At 45.6% G+C, this 13,796-nt stretch overlaps 1 protein-coding gene across 1 annotated transcript in view; it reads right to left on the minus strand.

Annotated features, from left to right (window-relative positions):
- Window positions 1–949: 949 nt before the first annotated feature.
- The window catches only part of LOC128456015 (diacylglycerol kinase beta), a 69,599-nt gene continuing 56,752 nt past the window's right edge, over window positions 950–13,796 (minus strand). The window contains exons 23-26 of the mRNA XM_053440034.1: window positions 13,094–13,295; window positions 3,586–3,706; window positions 2,200–2,260; window positions 950–1,298 (exon numbers count right to left, since the gene is read on the minus strand). Coding sequence (XP_053296009.1) covers window positions 1,209–1,298; window positions 2,200–2,260; window positions 3,586–3,706; window positions 13,094–13,295 — 474 coding nt within the window. The 3' untranslated portion in view covers window positions 950–1,208. The remainder of the gene's footprint in view (window positions 1,299–2,199; window positions 2,261–3,585; window positions 3,707–13,093; window positions 13,296–13,796) is intronic.

Here is a 13,796-nt window from a genome sequence, read left to right on the forward strand (position 1 = left end):
CCTCGGTGACGTCTCATCGTTATTTGGTAGATGAAGAAATGGTGATGAATCCGCCCTCCACCCTCCAGCAGGGGGGGGGGGGGGCCCTGGGATTCGCACTGTGACAACACACTTGACATTGTGACTCGGCGTGTGACACGGTAATTAGGCGTTGGGTTTCACTGGAGGAGAGGGATAAATTTAGTTCCCCCTGTCAGTGCTGCCGTAAATACAAACCGCGGGGGGGGGGGGGGGGGGGGGGGGGCCTCCTCGTGTGTGCCCTTGATGGGATTTATTTCAAATCCCTGACCACTGGAAGCGTCGCGTTCAATTCGCTGGGGACGAAGCGACAACCTCGCAGGACAAAATGAGTTTGAGGATGAGCTCCAATCTCCACCTTCAATCTCCACCCGGGTCAATTCATGAAGCGATCCCTGGACAGGCACTTCCTCCGGAGTCCAGATCCTCTGCAGAGTCTGTGGATGTTGTTTAAAGGGTTTTTTATTTTGTAGGCCAGTGACGCTAAGGGATCAAATCATCCCTATATGTTTCCAGGCCACTGTTACGCCCCAGTACCGTCAACCCACAAACACAATGAGTCAATAATGGATGGGGCCTCCCCCCCCCCCCCCCCTACCTCCCCCACCCTCTCCTCCACTCGCCTGTACCTTGTCGTCAGTCCCTGGTGCGAGCGCTCTAACAAGAAACCACTCTTTCATTATTCAGACAGGTGTTTGGAACCGAGAGCCGGGTTCTCGCTCTGTTTACTCCTCGGCCTTGTAAACATCCACGTCTGCTCCCATCAGACCTCCGTCTCCTCGTAGTGTTTCAGGAGCTCATCGTACGACCTGCGCCCCCCCACCCGGTGCTCCTCCTCGTTCAGGGAGGGGGAGGGAATCCCATTGGAGCAGGCTGTGTCCGACAGGCAGTGCAGAACTGGTGTGTGGCTGGGCGAGGGGGTGGGGGGGTGGGGGTGGGGGGGTTGAATCCATGTCTGGATGATGGTTACACAGGAATAGGTCGCTGCCGTGTATGGAGTCTTTTCATTTCAGGTGCTGTCACTGCAAGTTGTCTGTTGGCATCCAGACTTTGGGAACGTTCCACTTCCTGTAATTTGAATTCCCGACCGGCCGTCTGATGTGTGTGTGTGTTTGTTTGTGTGTTTGTTTTGTGTGTGTGCATATGTTTTGTAAAATGTGTGTGTCTGTGGCGTGTTGCATGCACGGGTCCTAGTCGCGGCGTTTCTTGAAGAAGAAGAACGGCGTCTTCTGCGGCGGGCCCAGGAGGATGGGGACCTGGTTCTTGTGCGTGATCCTGATCTGTAAGAATCAGACAGAGTGATGAGGTGGTTACAGGAACCTGCTCTCAGGATGACAGTCATCACTTCCTGGCTTTTCACAGCAGAGCGTTATAAAACCAGTCGCTGCGACCTTGTTTATAATAAATAACCCACATAACACGACCAAAGAGCTCTGCATCCTCCGCCTCCACCAAGGTTTACTCTGACAAAATGAAAAACAGTTAAAAAGGCTTTGAGGAGGGATAAATAACAGTGGATTCTAAAGACTGCAGCCGGGCGGAGATATCCGACGGCTTGACGGTTGTAGGAGGTTGAAGCTGGGGGAGTGCAGAGGAGGGAGATGAACAAAAGAGCAGAGAAATGAGCCAAGACTGGATGAGAGCTGAGAAAAAGACGAGTTCGACACATGCAGCTGACTTCATCTGTCAGGGAGGAGGACTGGAGATGTGCATCTACATCCAGAGGTTCAGGGCTGCTGGGAAAACTCCAAAACCATCGAGAGGCAGCGACGCCTGACGTGGTGTTGAGCACAGACTGGAAAGAAAGATGGACGACAGGACGGCTCCCACAGCCTCTCGATCCCAACCTGGTGGCTGGATGCAGTATGACACCTAAATCCTGCCTCCTCCATGTTAGCAGATGGGTCATGAACCATAGTAAAATATGTCTACGCAGTTTCCTGCTCCTCCAGATTCAAAACGCTTTCACAGAGTTTTGCAAACTGACACAGGACCAGCAGACTTTTGACTCGTAGCGTCTCTAAAACTCAGCCCCTAGTGGAGGAATGTTGTGCTTTTCCAAAACTGAACTGAATTTGCTCCATCACTACTAAAGTCCTGACATGTATGAGCCTCAGGAGGACACTTTCTATTCTGCTCTATTGTGATTGAAAACGCTGCAGTGGTGGAGTTCAGTCTCACCGTGCAGGGGGGCTGCATCCAGGGCTCGCCATCAATCTGCATGGGCAGCCGCCGGGACGTCCTGCAGAGAGGGAGGGAGGGAGAGAGAGGAGAGGGGGGTGTGGGGGTGTGGGGGAGGCAGAGAGAGGGAGGAAGGGAGGGAGAGAGAGAGGGGAGGTTGTGAAGGTCAGATCACACACACCTCAGAGGCACGAGAGGCCTGTTCACACTGTCCCAGGACAGGGTCACACACTGCACTCTTTGTTCCCATGAGGAGAGCCATTCCCAGACAGCCCCCCCCCGCCCTCCCCCCTTTAAACTCACAGAGCCACTGTACACACACACACAAACACACACACACACACACACACACACACACACACACACAGAGTCAGAGTTGGTTTAAGACTTCCCTGCGTGGCTCTGCGGCTACAGAAACACTGTGTGGGAGAATGACTGTGATGAATGCTCTCTCAGTTCGGGTGGAGGAAAATATGAGGAGCTCTCTGCTGAGCGAGTGTAGACGTCCCCCCCCCCGTCAGTACAGTGACCGACACAATGTGAGGGTCTGATGGACCGAGGCCGGTCACAGCAACACAAACACGTCTGTGTGAATAAGAAACGCAGAAGTCTGAGAAATAAACTGCTGCAGCAAACTGAAGATTTGTGTTCGTGGTCTGTATGATATGATATCATAAGTGATATGGGGATAAAGCGGCCAATCATTGATGGAGGAAAGAAATCCTCTAGTTTTATCTTTCCCTCGCTTTTTATCTTGTTGTAATTTAGATTTTATTCTTTGTATTGATTATTATTTTTACTTGAAATGTACATTATTGTCACCACAGCGCAGCTACTGATCGCTACGTGAAGATTCTGGAGCCAAATAAGCAAAACGTTAATGTTTGGAATATTTTCAGATGACAACATCAACTGACTGGTAAACTATGAATTTGCCTCCACAAACAGCAGCGACAGCAAAAATCAAGAATCTTTCCACGTGAAGGTTTTTGCTCTTTGTTATAAAAAACAAAGGTAGAGATATAAGAGTTTCTCTGTTTTCCGCTGAGCTCAGTGAATCCCTGCGTGTTCAGGATCCAGCCCATGGATCGTCTCTGGCTCGGTGACTCAGTCCTCTGCTGCGTTTGCTAAAGCATGAAGTTGAGATCTATAATTGAAGAGCTACATGCATGTTGTTGTTCGGCTCCTGCAGGGACTTCGGGCTTCAGACGCACAAAAACACTCAGAAGAAAATACATTTTTGATCACGCATGTATCGAGAGGTGGATTGGAATTGTTCCAGTTGGTCGACCAGGGGGCGGCGGAGAAGACGAGGGGGGGGGGGGGGACCTGAGGGAGGAGGGCGGACTGAACGTGTGTGTGTGGGGGGGGGGGGGGGGGTCTGACCTGATGGTGACGCTGGCACACTGAGCCAGTCGGCGTCCGGCGCTCTTCAGGCCGGTGTAGATCTGTCCCATCTCGATCGCCCCCTCCAGGCCGACCACCTCCAGCAGCTGGTCGCTGAAGTCTGGAGGGAGAAGGTTCCAGAGAGAGTTTGTGTTAGAGACGGAGAAACAGAGGAAGTTATAAGAAAAGATCTTTGGGAACAGCTACACACACGTTCACACACATTTCAGGAACTTAAGACACACAAAAAAAAGAACTTGAACTCTGTTGTAAACCTGCAGAAAGTCATTGTTTCTGCAACACTTCACTTTTTTCCACAACCAGCAGTCACAGAGCAGCATTAGAATTCATTTTGAGTCATGTCTCCATGTTCAACCTCTTCTAGCTCAGAGTTTGGTCTCCACCGCCTCCTCAGAGAAGCTTTCTGATTGGACGCAGAATAAGTACACGCCCCTGAGCCCAGGACGAGTTGACAAACAATTGAAACTAAATTACTAGGATATTGAAAGAGATAAATGAACAATTTACTCTGAGACACAGGAATGAAACTGGGAAATCAATTCTTCATTGTATTTAATACTATATTTAACTGTATTTATTTTTAACCTTAAAATCACAGGATAAACAAATAAGAGAATAAAACCTGTTTAAAAAGCTCACTGGTGTTTAATGGTTGACATTTACCAACATTTCCTTTTCAACACATTTCAGCTCATGAGTGAAATCATGAGCGGACAGAATTGTGCGTTTGTGTTCAGCCCCTGAAACTTCACAGGTTTTTACAAATGCTTTGTGAGAGGAATGATTAGTGGAAATCTGAGAAAACGTTTTGTCTTCACAGCCAGTTTGATAATTTGTGTGGCGCCGCAGCAGAATCCATCTCGTACTCCAACAAATGTGCCTGAGGCAAAAGAAACAGCTAATTAACCTCAGCCTGTCGGGCGACTGGGACCAGTGTGGATGAGAGGAGCTGTTATTCCAACTGCGATGGAGGTTTTTAAAAATACTTTTATTCTTTGTTAAGCTGGGTTTTATTTGTGTTCCTCTGATTGTTCTTATTATTCTGTTTAATCTGATTATTGGGAGATAATCGAGTATATCAGACTCATCCATGTATTTGTGGATTATTTGTTTTTTCTCTGTCTAATCTCACTATTTGTTGTGTGTATATTTGTATTTAATCTCCTCTTCTATATTTTGTTGTTACTTTTTGTGTTTTTTTTTAGCTCTCCATGTTTCTGTGTCCAGTTTTTATTTGCAGGATATAAATTATCATCCTGCAGATGAAAACTATAATTACATCTTCAGAATCATTATTGCCAGACAAAATAAAATCGAACAAAAGTGTTGTTGTTGTTCGAAGCAGCAAACAGGAAAGAGCTGATGCAACACGAGCCTCAGGATGACTCAGGTTCAGAGGTAAAGAAAAACAAAAGAATGCAAACAATGTGACAGGTGAAGAGTTTCTGATGCATCCACTCTGTGATGAACCCGGAGATGAACTCTGTGATGAACCTGGTGATGAACCCGGTGATGAACTCTGTGATGAACCCGGTGATGAACCCGGTGATGAACCCGGTGATGAACCCGGGGTCATCGGGTGATTCTGAGGCCACGAGCTCACTGACGCTTCAAGGTTTTAAAACAAAAACTATCTCCGTCCATATCAGCGCATCAGAAATATTTCATATCCATATTATCGAGCCTGAAAACGCTTGTCTTACATATGCTTTACAGCCTGTGATGGTTTACTTGTTTGTGTGGAACCTGAACGAGGGACGTCTGTGAGGAAGCTGCCTGGTGACAGAGACCATCAAGGTTTTTAAAGGAACGACTTTGAGTCACTGGAACTCTTTAATATTTCAGACGACAATTCAGAGGAAACGTCGGAGCAGGAACAAACATTTAAAAATGAGTCAAAGTCTTCGCTTCACTTCTGTTAGATTTAAACGCTCGAGGGCAAACGTATCGGAACAGAAATAAAATGAAACGTTCTCTCTGCTCCACGACATGAAAATGTGGATTTAAAACATGTTAAAGTTTGATATTATTGTGATGTCAAGCTTATTCCTATATTCCCTTTCTCATCAGATACACTTGAAGCATTATTAGAAAAATATTGTCTTTTAAAAACATGACGTTTCAAAGCTTTCACCACATCGTTGTGGATCAAATCTGGATTCTGGATTGTTTCTTTATTTGGGTTATAAAACAATATAATCAATCTTTCAAATGTTTTTTTTTGTGCATTTAGAATTAACATTTTCCTAGAAGCACAGAATTCCCAGAAATAAAAGCACTCAGGACTTGATCCCAGTGTCCTACAAGGCCGTTTTAAATCCCGGTCACATGACCCTGCGTCAGACCGGGACAGCGACTGCACATCTGCCTCTGCAGAGCTTTCCAGGACATGTTCTTAATTGGATCGGGCAGCAATTAAGAAGAATCTGAAACAGTTGGAGCCCGGGATAGAGACGAGGGCGGCCGACACAATGGAGATGGCACCCGACAGATGGGCATTAAAAAGGAGAGCTGGTGTAAAGATGGAGGCAGCCTCACACCGAGGAACAGGACGTTTATTTGAGGTGTTTTCTGTGTATTTTAGGATTTTGTAAACATTCTTTCTGTGAAGGCCTCTCATGTCGTACTATCAAATATATAACCCCCCCCCCCTCCTTCGCACTCCCACTCATTCACCAGTACTTCCTCCAAGCACCAAATATGGTCATGGCGCCCACTGTGCCGCTTCTCACCTCCCGGACCATCCCCGCCTCATCAGATCCCTGCGCCTTCTGACTCTCAGGCAACCGGCACAGTTGCTTCTCACCGAGGTAGAAGCTAAGAATAGAATAGAACAGCCTCTTACATAACGCAGCCGCACTGCATTCTGGGATGGGATGGCATTGCTTTGCCAAGCGAGAGCCGTTATGCCGCTGTGCTGCACTACTTTCTCTGCAGCTGTGCAGGGAGAGATCATTCGTTATATCTTTATCACGCTCTATACAGTAAACCATAAAGTATTTCTTCATATCATATTAACATCTGTTAAGATGAAGTACAGGATGTATGATAATATGATAAAGTATTTTACAGAGCACTTTTTAAAATAAAGCAGACACACATATATATTCTGTTTTTATCCATTTACTTATATCCTTTTCTTTATCTCTGCTCTGATTTGATTTAGACATCCATCATAATTTCATCTCTGTAAGTTTCTGTTTATATGTTGGAAATAAAAAAATACATAAACCTCCAGCAACTCTGTAGAACCTTATATTTACCAACATTTTGGTTTTTAAATCAGACTTTCAAATACGGAGATTTAATTAGATTTATGAAACTGCGAGTTTGAATTGTTGGTCAACACAAAACAAGAAAGAAATATGTTATTTATTAAAAGGTCTTATCACAAAAAGCTCTCAGATAACGTGTGAGGCTCCTCTTTTTCATCCTGAGATATTTGTTTTTCATTCAGGAGTTGATGTTCCCCTCTCTGGTTGTTTATTTGTAATTTAACAGGATTATGTAAAATATCCTGGAGAGTTTCACACGGAACCTGGTGGAAGGATCTGGTTTCAGGGATGAAACCAGTTCAGGTCAGGTCTGGTCTGGTCACAGTTTCATTTCCTCCCATAGCTCCGTAGTGCTCAGCAAACATTTTTCAAACTGATCACAGATCGAGACACGTTGGGAACTTTGGGGACAAACACAAAATCAAATCGTCCTCATGAGGAATCGTGTCCCACCACCACCACCATGGAGCTGTGTGGCTCATAATAACTGATAATACTCAACGATAATAAAACAGTTTCTTGTCTTTTTCTTTACGTTCTAAATCCAGAGACGAGTTATTTATAACAAACCTTCAATTAGAAACTGAAAGATGAATTTTAAATCCCCCCGAGGAAAAGCTGCAGCTCTCATTGTGCATCAGCTCGAGGTGTCGGGCTATAATTACCAGCAGGAATATTTGTGCATCCTTCCTCCGCCCACTCCCCCCCCCCCTGATCGCCGGCCTGTTATTGTCACGGGGGGGGAAGTGTCATGGCAGATGGTCAAGAGGAACTGCAGCTCCACCTCGACAGCCCTGACGGAGGTGAAGGTACTGGGGGGAGAGCACTTGGCCTTTGGACAAAGAATCTTATGAAGCAGGAGGAAATCAAACCCACGGCACGGACGCTCGGGTTCCTGCTCGAACACGCCGCTCAGATTCTGTCGTCCACTCGGGAGGAAAGAACCATGGGAAAGAACATTTCATATCATTTTTAAAGATGATTGAAGTGAAACGCCCGCGTCATCGTTTCCATTCCCAATCCAGAGCGACCGGCCTCTTAACGAGCCGCCATTCATTAACTCAGAGTAAATGTATCACTGGAAGGTCGTCCCCTCTCCCAGCGTCCACAGCTCTGGACCAGAGCTATTTCCATCCACAGAGGAAGAGGAGGAGGAGGAAGAGGGGGGGGGGGGGGGGGGGGGGGATCAAAAATAATTACAGTCGGCTGTTTTCTGTTGTGTGAGAAGAAAACAATATGCAGACTCACAGTGTGATCCGTCTAAAAATAGCCTGCGTCTTGGTGTGTCACAGCCTGTTGTTGGGGAGGTCGGGCGGGCGGGGGGGAGGCTGAGGAGCCAGGGTGAGGTGAGGGGAGGTAGCCTGGGGGGGGGGGGGGGGGGGGAGCCTGGTGAGTCGAGTGATTCTCGAGGGTGGGGGGGGGGGGACAGAACCAGTTTTTTTAAACACAATAAAACTGGACGACACTTCTTCACCATCAGGACCAGAAGAGAGCGAACAGGCGTCTGAAGAAGCTTCTTACCAACAAACAGAAACAAGGAAGTTGTGGTTTAATAAGATAAATCTTCTGTTTACTGAGAATCCACAGTCACTGCTCCATCAATCAGGGGCTTTCAGGGGTCAGACGCAGAGCAGGATGTCCCCCTCACCATCATTTAAGCCGGTGTCAGGCCTGACCTGCAGGTAGAACCGGGAGACTTAGCCACGGAGTTTACCCAGAGTTTGTCTTTCACAGGTTTTCTGCCCAGACGCGTTCACAACAGAAGCAAATAAACAAGATCATTAGATCGTTCAGACGAGACTCACAATCTGAATTCTTCAGCTGTAGTATGATAAAGAACTGACACTTATAAATACTGAATTTAAACAGGTTGAATTGCTTTCTAATCTAAAGAGTCACTCAGTCTCCGCTCAACAGTCAACTTATAAAACCAAATTTAAATGAATGTAGATCCACTTTTTTATTTGGATCTGCACCAACACACACTCATAAACATCAGTCCTCTAGATAAACCAGATGTTTTTCATCAGGATCCGTGAACTGGTCTCTTTTCTATTTCTTTTCCTCTATGATTCTTTTGAAAAACTATTACATAAAGTTAAAGAAGGTGAAAAATACTCCAAGATTCCAACCAAAACTCAATTACGTCTTCCCTGACTCATATTTCATCCATCCACTATGTTTCATGGTGATCCATTCAGTAATTTCTGCTTTACCATGCTCACAAACAAACCAATAATAAACCGTAAGGGAAACGATAACGTCCTCGACCAATCGAACGTCAGACTCAGGAATCAATTGTGACGTCTTTATATCATCAATTAACTCATTAAAACCTTGATTCAGACACACGAACATTCATCAGTGGGATAAGAACTCTGATCTCTGGTTCCTGTCCCATCTACTAACATGGAGGAGGCTGAGTTCATGAACTATACTCCAACCGACCACCAGGGGCCAAACAGATGCATGGCTTCACTTTGGGTCAGCGTCATGTCGTCCATCTACATCCACAGTTTATAAACTGAGGCCAGTTCTGTTCCCAGGAAATATGGATCATACCATACGAGGAATTTTTCCAAATCACAAAATAGTAAATAGTAAATAACAGATATTTTATTGATGCTTTCCGGCCGATTGGAATCGTCCCAGTGTCAATAGAACGAGTCACTTGTCCCCTGGTCTCAGTCCCTGGAGCACTGAGCTGCATCCACTTTATTTCTGTGCATCCTTTCCAGCGACATCCACCGGAGGAAACCGAGGAAATCTGATCCAGGAGCAGGGAGGAAATAACCGGGGGAGGGGAGCGATGGCTGCCAGATAAAAGACGAGGAGGAGCCGGGTGACACCGGGGTCTTCATCAATCCTGTCAGCGCCCTGGGTCCCTCGCCCGGCTTCCTCTGCAGCGGGCGACTTCGTTCAAATTCAGACGGCGTGAAGTCGTCCTGCCCACCTCAGCACAACTGGACCCCCCCCCCCCCCCTCTAGTTATCCACTGCAAGATTGTGTTTTGTCCCATTTAGCGAATGCAATTTACAGGCTGACGTCAGAGCAGCTGGGACTCGGTGAGTCAGAGAGGAAGCACGTTCACAAATTAAGAAATCACTGATGTTAAGAAGAGTTTGTCTCCAGCTCGTTGCTTCAGAGATCTGGTCTCATTCTTTTGTCCTTTTTTATGGACATTAGGCTTTTAAATTATGTTTTATTTGCTTTTTTGATTTCCCATTTTGTTTTATATCATTTGTTGTCTTTGATGTTAAATGTATCGGATTAAAAATAATAACAATATCTTTTGTAAAGTACTTTTCAAGGAAGCTCAAAGAATACAAAGTATAAAGTATTAAACAATACACAATATTGTATTATTCTAAATTTGATTTAATTATTACACAAAGACTATTTCCTTTTCCTGTTATTATTCGTCCTCTCTGTTGAGAACTTTAATATTATTATTAGTTTTGTCGGTTGACACATGACATCAAAATGTCTGAAACTGTCATTCAATCAATCAAATCATATTTGTATGGCCCATATTCACAAATTGTATCATAGGGTTTAACAAGGCGCTGCATCCTCTGCTCTTAACCTTCCACTGGAGTGAATTATTAAATTACCAATAAAACCCAACAACACACACACACACACACACACACACACACACACACACACACACACACACACACACACACACACACACACACACACACACACACACACACACACGGACTGCAGCACTCTGATTTCCTGTTCAAACCCGAACCTCCCTCTGCCTCGGCCTGTGTGCAGCAGATTGACGGGAGCTTCTTTCCTCCAGTTGTTTAAAGCAGGTATCAGTAAATTGCAATGACACAAGTGATTGTGTTAGAGTCCTGAGTGAAACTGGACTGTCTCTGTGTGTCAGCTGTGGTTTGTGTCCGTGCAGAACACAAACCAGAGCAGAGAGGCAGTGAGTCACCGGACTGAGGTCACCAGCGCCCGGGGCTTCTTTCACTCTCTCTGGGTGAACCTGGCTGATTGCATTATCTGCAGCAAATGGATTTAAAAGCTTTAGTTCATTGTGCCAGAGAACGAAACTGCCACAAACAATTAGCTGTGTGATAAACATGCAGGCACGCTGGTACACACACACACACACACACACACACACGCACACACACACACACACACACACACACACACACAGATGCATACCTAGCACAGTGTCTCCCTGAAACTGGAGCAACGTCTCCAGTCCTGTTTCCAAATAGCATTAGCAGGAGGAGCTAATTTAATCAGGCTTGAATCCAGAGGGACGAATGTTCTGAGAGAGATTCCATCACACACACGTTCAAACATGTAACATGTGGAAGGAGACACACTAAAATATTATATAGATTGCAAAGGGGTTGAATCCAGTCGTTTACACGTCCACTAATATTCCACTGTTATTTAGAATCTGACAGAATCTGATAGATGACATTGTGTTGAAATATTCAGAATCTGGTTTTATTCTTTGGAACATACACAACCTCACTACTACACACTCTGCAGCGCTGGGGGAGAGACACAGGACAAACACGAGGCTGATTGTCATGCACTGAGATTATACACAAAGTCAATGTAAAGACGTAAAATAGACACAACTTTTGACGAATTACTACAGTTGGTTATTTTACGTGTGTGGGTTCAGATCAGAGGAGGAAATGGAAGGAGACGGGGATGGAAGAGAGAAGAGCCAGATACTCTTCGGTTGTGTCACTTGTGCGATTAAACACAACTGATCCTGTGGCCAAACTCACACAAGTAACACAATGTGAAAAATTGCGTTGCGTTTGGCCTGAATTCAAGATTAAAGTCCAGGATTTTCACGAAGGAGACTCACGTTATTTTTCCCTTTGAAACCAATAAGTTTCATTTATTTATAAACCTAAACTTTGTGATTAGTATTATAACTAGATCTGCTCCTGCAGGTGGAATCTGAGGGGACAGACCCATGAGGACTTCAGACCTGAAGAAGTCCCTTTGGAGGATTTACCTGTGTCACATGACAGTTTCATGATTAAATGAATCTATGCAGAGTTGCAGTTCTTCATGACACCTCACAGGGACTGATTTGAGTCATTGTTTCTTCCTGCAGAATAATGTCTCCTCCTGCGTCTCCTCCTGGTCCGTCTCCTCCTCTTTCTCCTCCTGCGTCTCCTCCTGCGTCTCCTCTCCTGCCTCTAACCCTGAGATCTCCATGGAAACTAGCTTCTGTTCAATCAGCGCAGAGACGAAGACAAAGACTCTGAAGTCGGGTTGAATTTAGGAAAACCTCGGTGAGCGTAGAGAGCTGGTTGGTGAAGCAGATTCTTCCCACAGGTCAAAACTAGAGAGTTTATTTAAGAGTATAAATAACTACAACTTGAACTGTTTGATGTCAATGGGAGTGAATTGATAGGATCCAAATATCTGGACCCAGTTTTATATATTTATACTTCGTCTATCTGCAAACAGAAGTTAAAATACTTTTAATACCCAGCACCAGTGATTCATTATAATTGGTCCCTGATGAAGAAGTTTAGACTCTGGTAAATGTCAAACTTTAATGTTGAAAACATGCAGATCAATGTTGTGATGTATTTTCATATATCTGACTTGTAGATATTTGTTTCAGACGCGAGGCTCCAGAGGAGAAATTACCCAGCAGCACAGGAGAAGTGACCTTTACATGAACAGTAGCAGCAGATGAACTGAGAACAGTCACATTCACCTGCCGGCGTCACACACTGCTGAAATGTCTCCACTGCAAATATCAGACATTCCTGACGCGAGCAAAGTGTTTTGAAGAAGCAGCTGGAGCAACAGGAGCGGAGCTGCAACTCTCACGTACAGATGTTTAGATGTGAAGCCCTGAGAATCAGAGCAGCTGTGAGGATGGAGACCAGAGGAGGTCACATGACCTGACCCCGAGGCAGACGAGTCAGAGGACTTCAGACTCGCTGACATCATCGATCCAAGACTTGACACTAACGAGGAAAGTTTGCAGAGATTTTAATTTTTTACAGCTTCCGACGCGTCGAGTTCCCAAAACTCTGGTTTCTGTGTGAACGTGTAAAATTGAGCTTTTGTGGAAACATCTCTGATATGTTACGAATCTTTGATGTAAACTTTATCGCCACCTGCTGGCCGGCCTGCTCGTTTGTAAACACGTTAGTGGAAACTGAATTCCTCAGTTCTCCGCCCCGACTCACCTTGCATGCAGAACTTCAGCTCCTTGGCGTCGGTGACGGTGCTGGACGGCAGCCGCTCGGGAACCTTCTTGCTCATGCGGTTGTAGTGCCTCCTCTTCTTCGACTCTCCCCACAGGTTGGAGCCGCCGTGCATGCTGGGAATGTTGAGCACCGCGATGCCCTCTAAGGAGGTGTTGCTGAGGTCCAAGATGATCCCGTCGCACTGAGCGGACACAAAGAGCAGGTTTGATCTTTTAAGGGGAATTAAGTCGTGATTTATACGTTGATGTTGATGTGAGACGACACAGGGATCAAGCTGCAGTGTGTGTGTGTGTGTGTGTGTGTGTGTGTGTTGTATCACAGCTGGAGCCACTTTGTGCACCACTGATTTCTTTATGAGTCCAAGATTTACTTTGTCCTGATGCATCACTCGCACAGGAGCCAAGTGTGCAGCTCCGTCTTTATTAACGGTCATAAAAACACAGTAAGTCTCAGATATCTGCACATGGTGGATAAAAATGAACAGATATAAAGAAACACCATCTGCCGCTGCTGGCTCGCCTCTGAGTTACACTGCGCTCCGCCTCATCTGGATTCGACAAATCATTTAAACACACCAGAGAACTTCAACAACACACAACTGTGAGTCACACAGGGCTGAGTCACACAACAAACACAAACACACTGGACTTTACCGATTGCCCACGAGGAGTAAGTGAGAAGA

This window comes from Pleuronectes platessa, chromosome 14, assembly GCF_947347685.1.
Source record: "Pleuronectes platessa chromosome 14, fPlePla1.1, whole genome shotgun sequence".
Taxonomy (NCBI): domain Eukaryota; kingdom Metazoa; phylum Chordata; class Actinopteri; order Pleuronectiformes; family Pleuronectidae; genus Pleuronectes; species Pleuronectes platessa.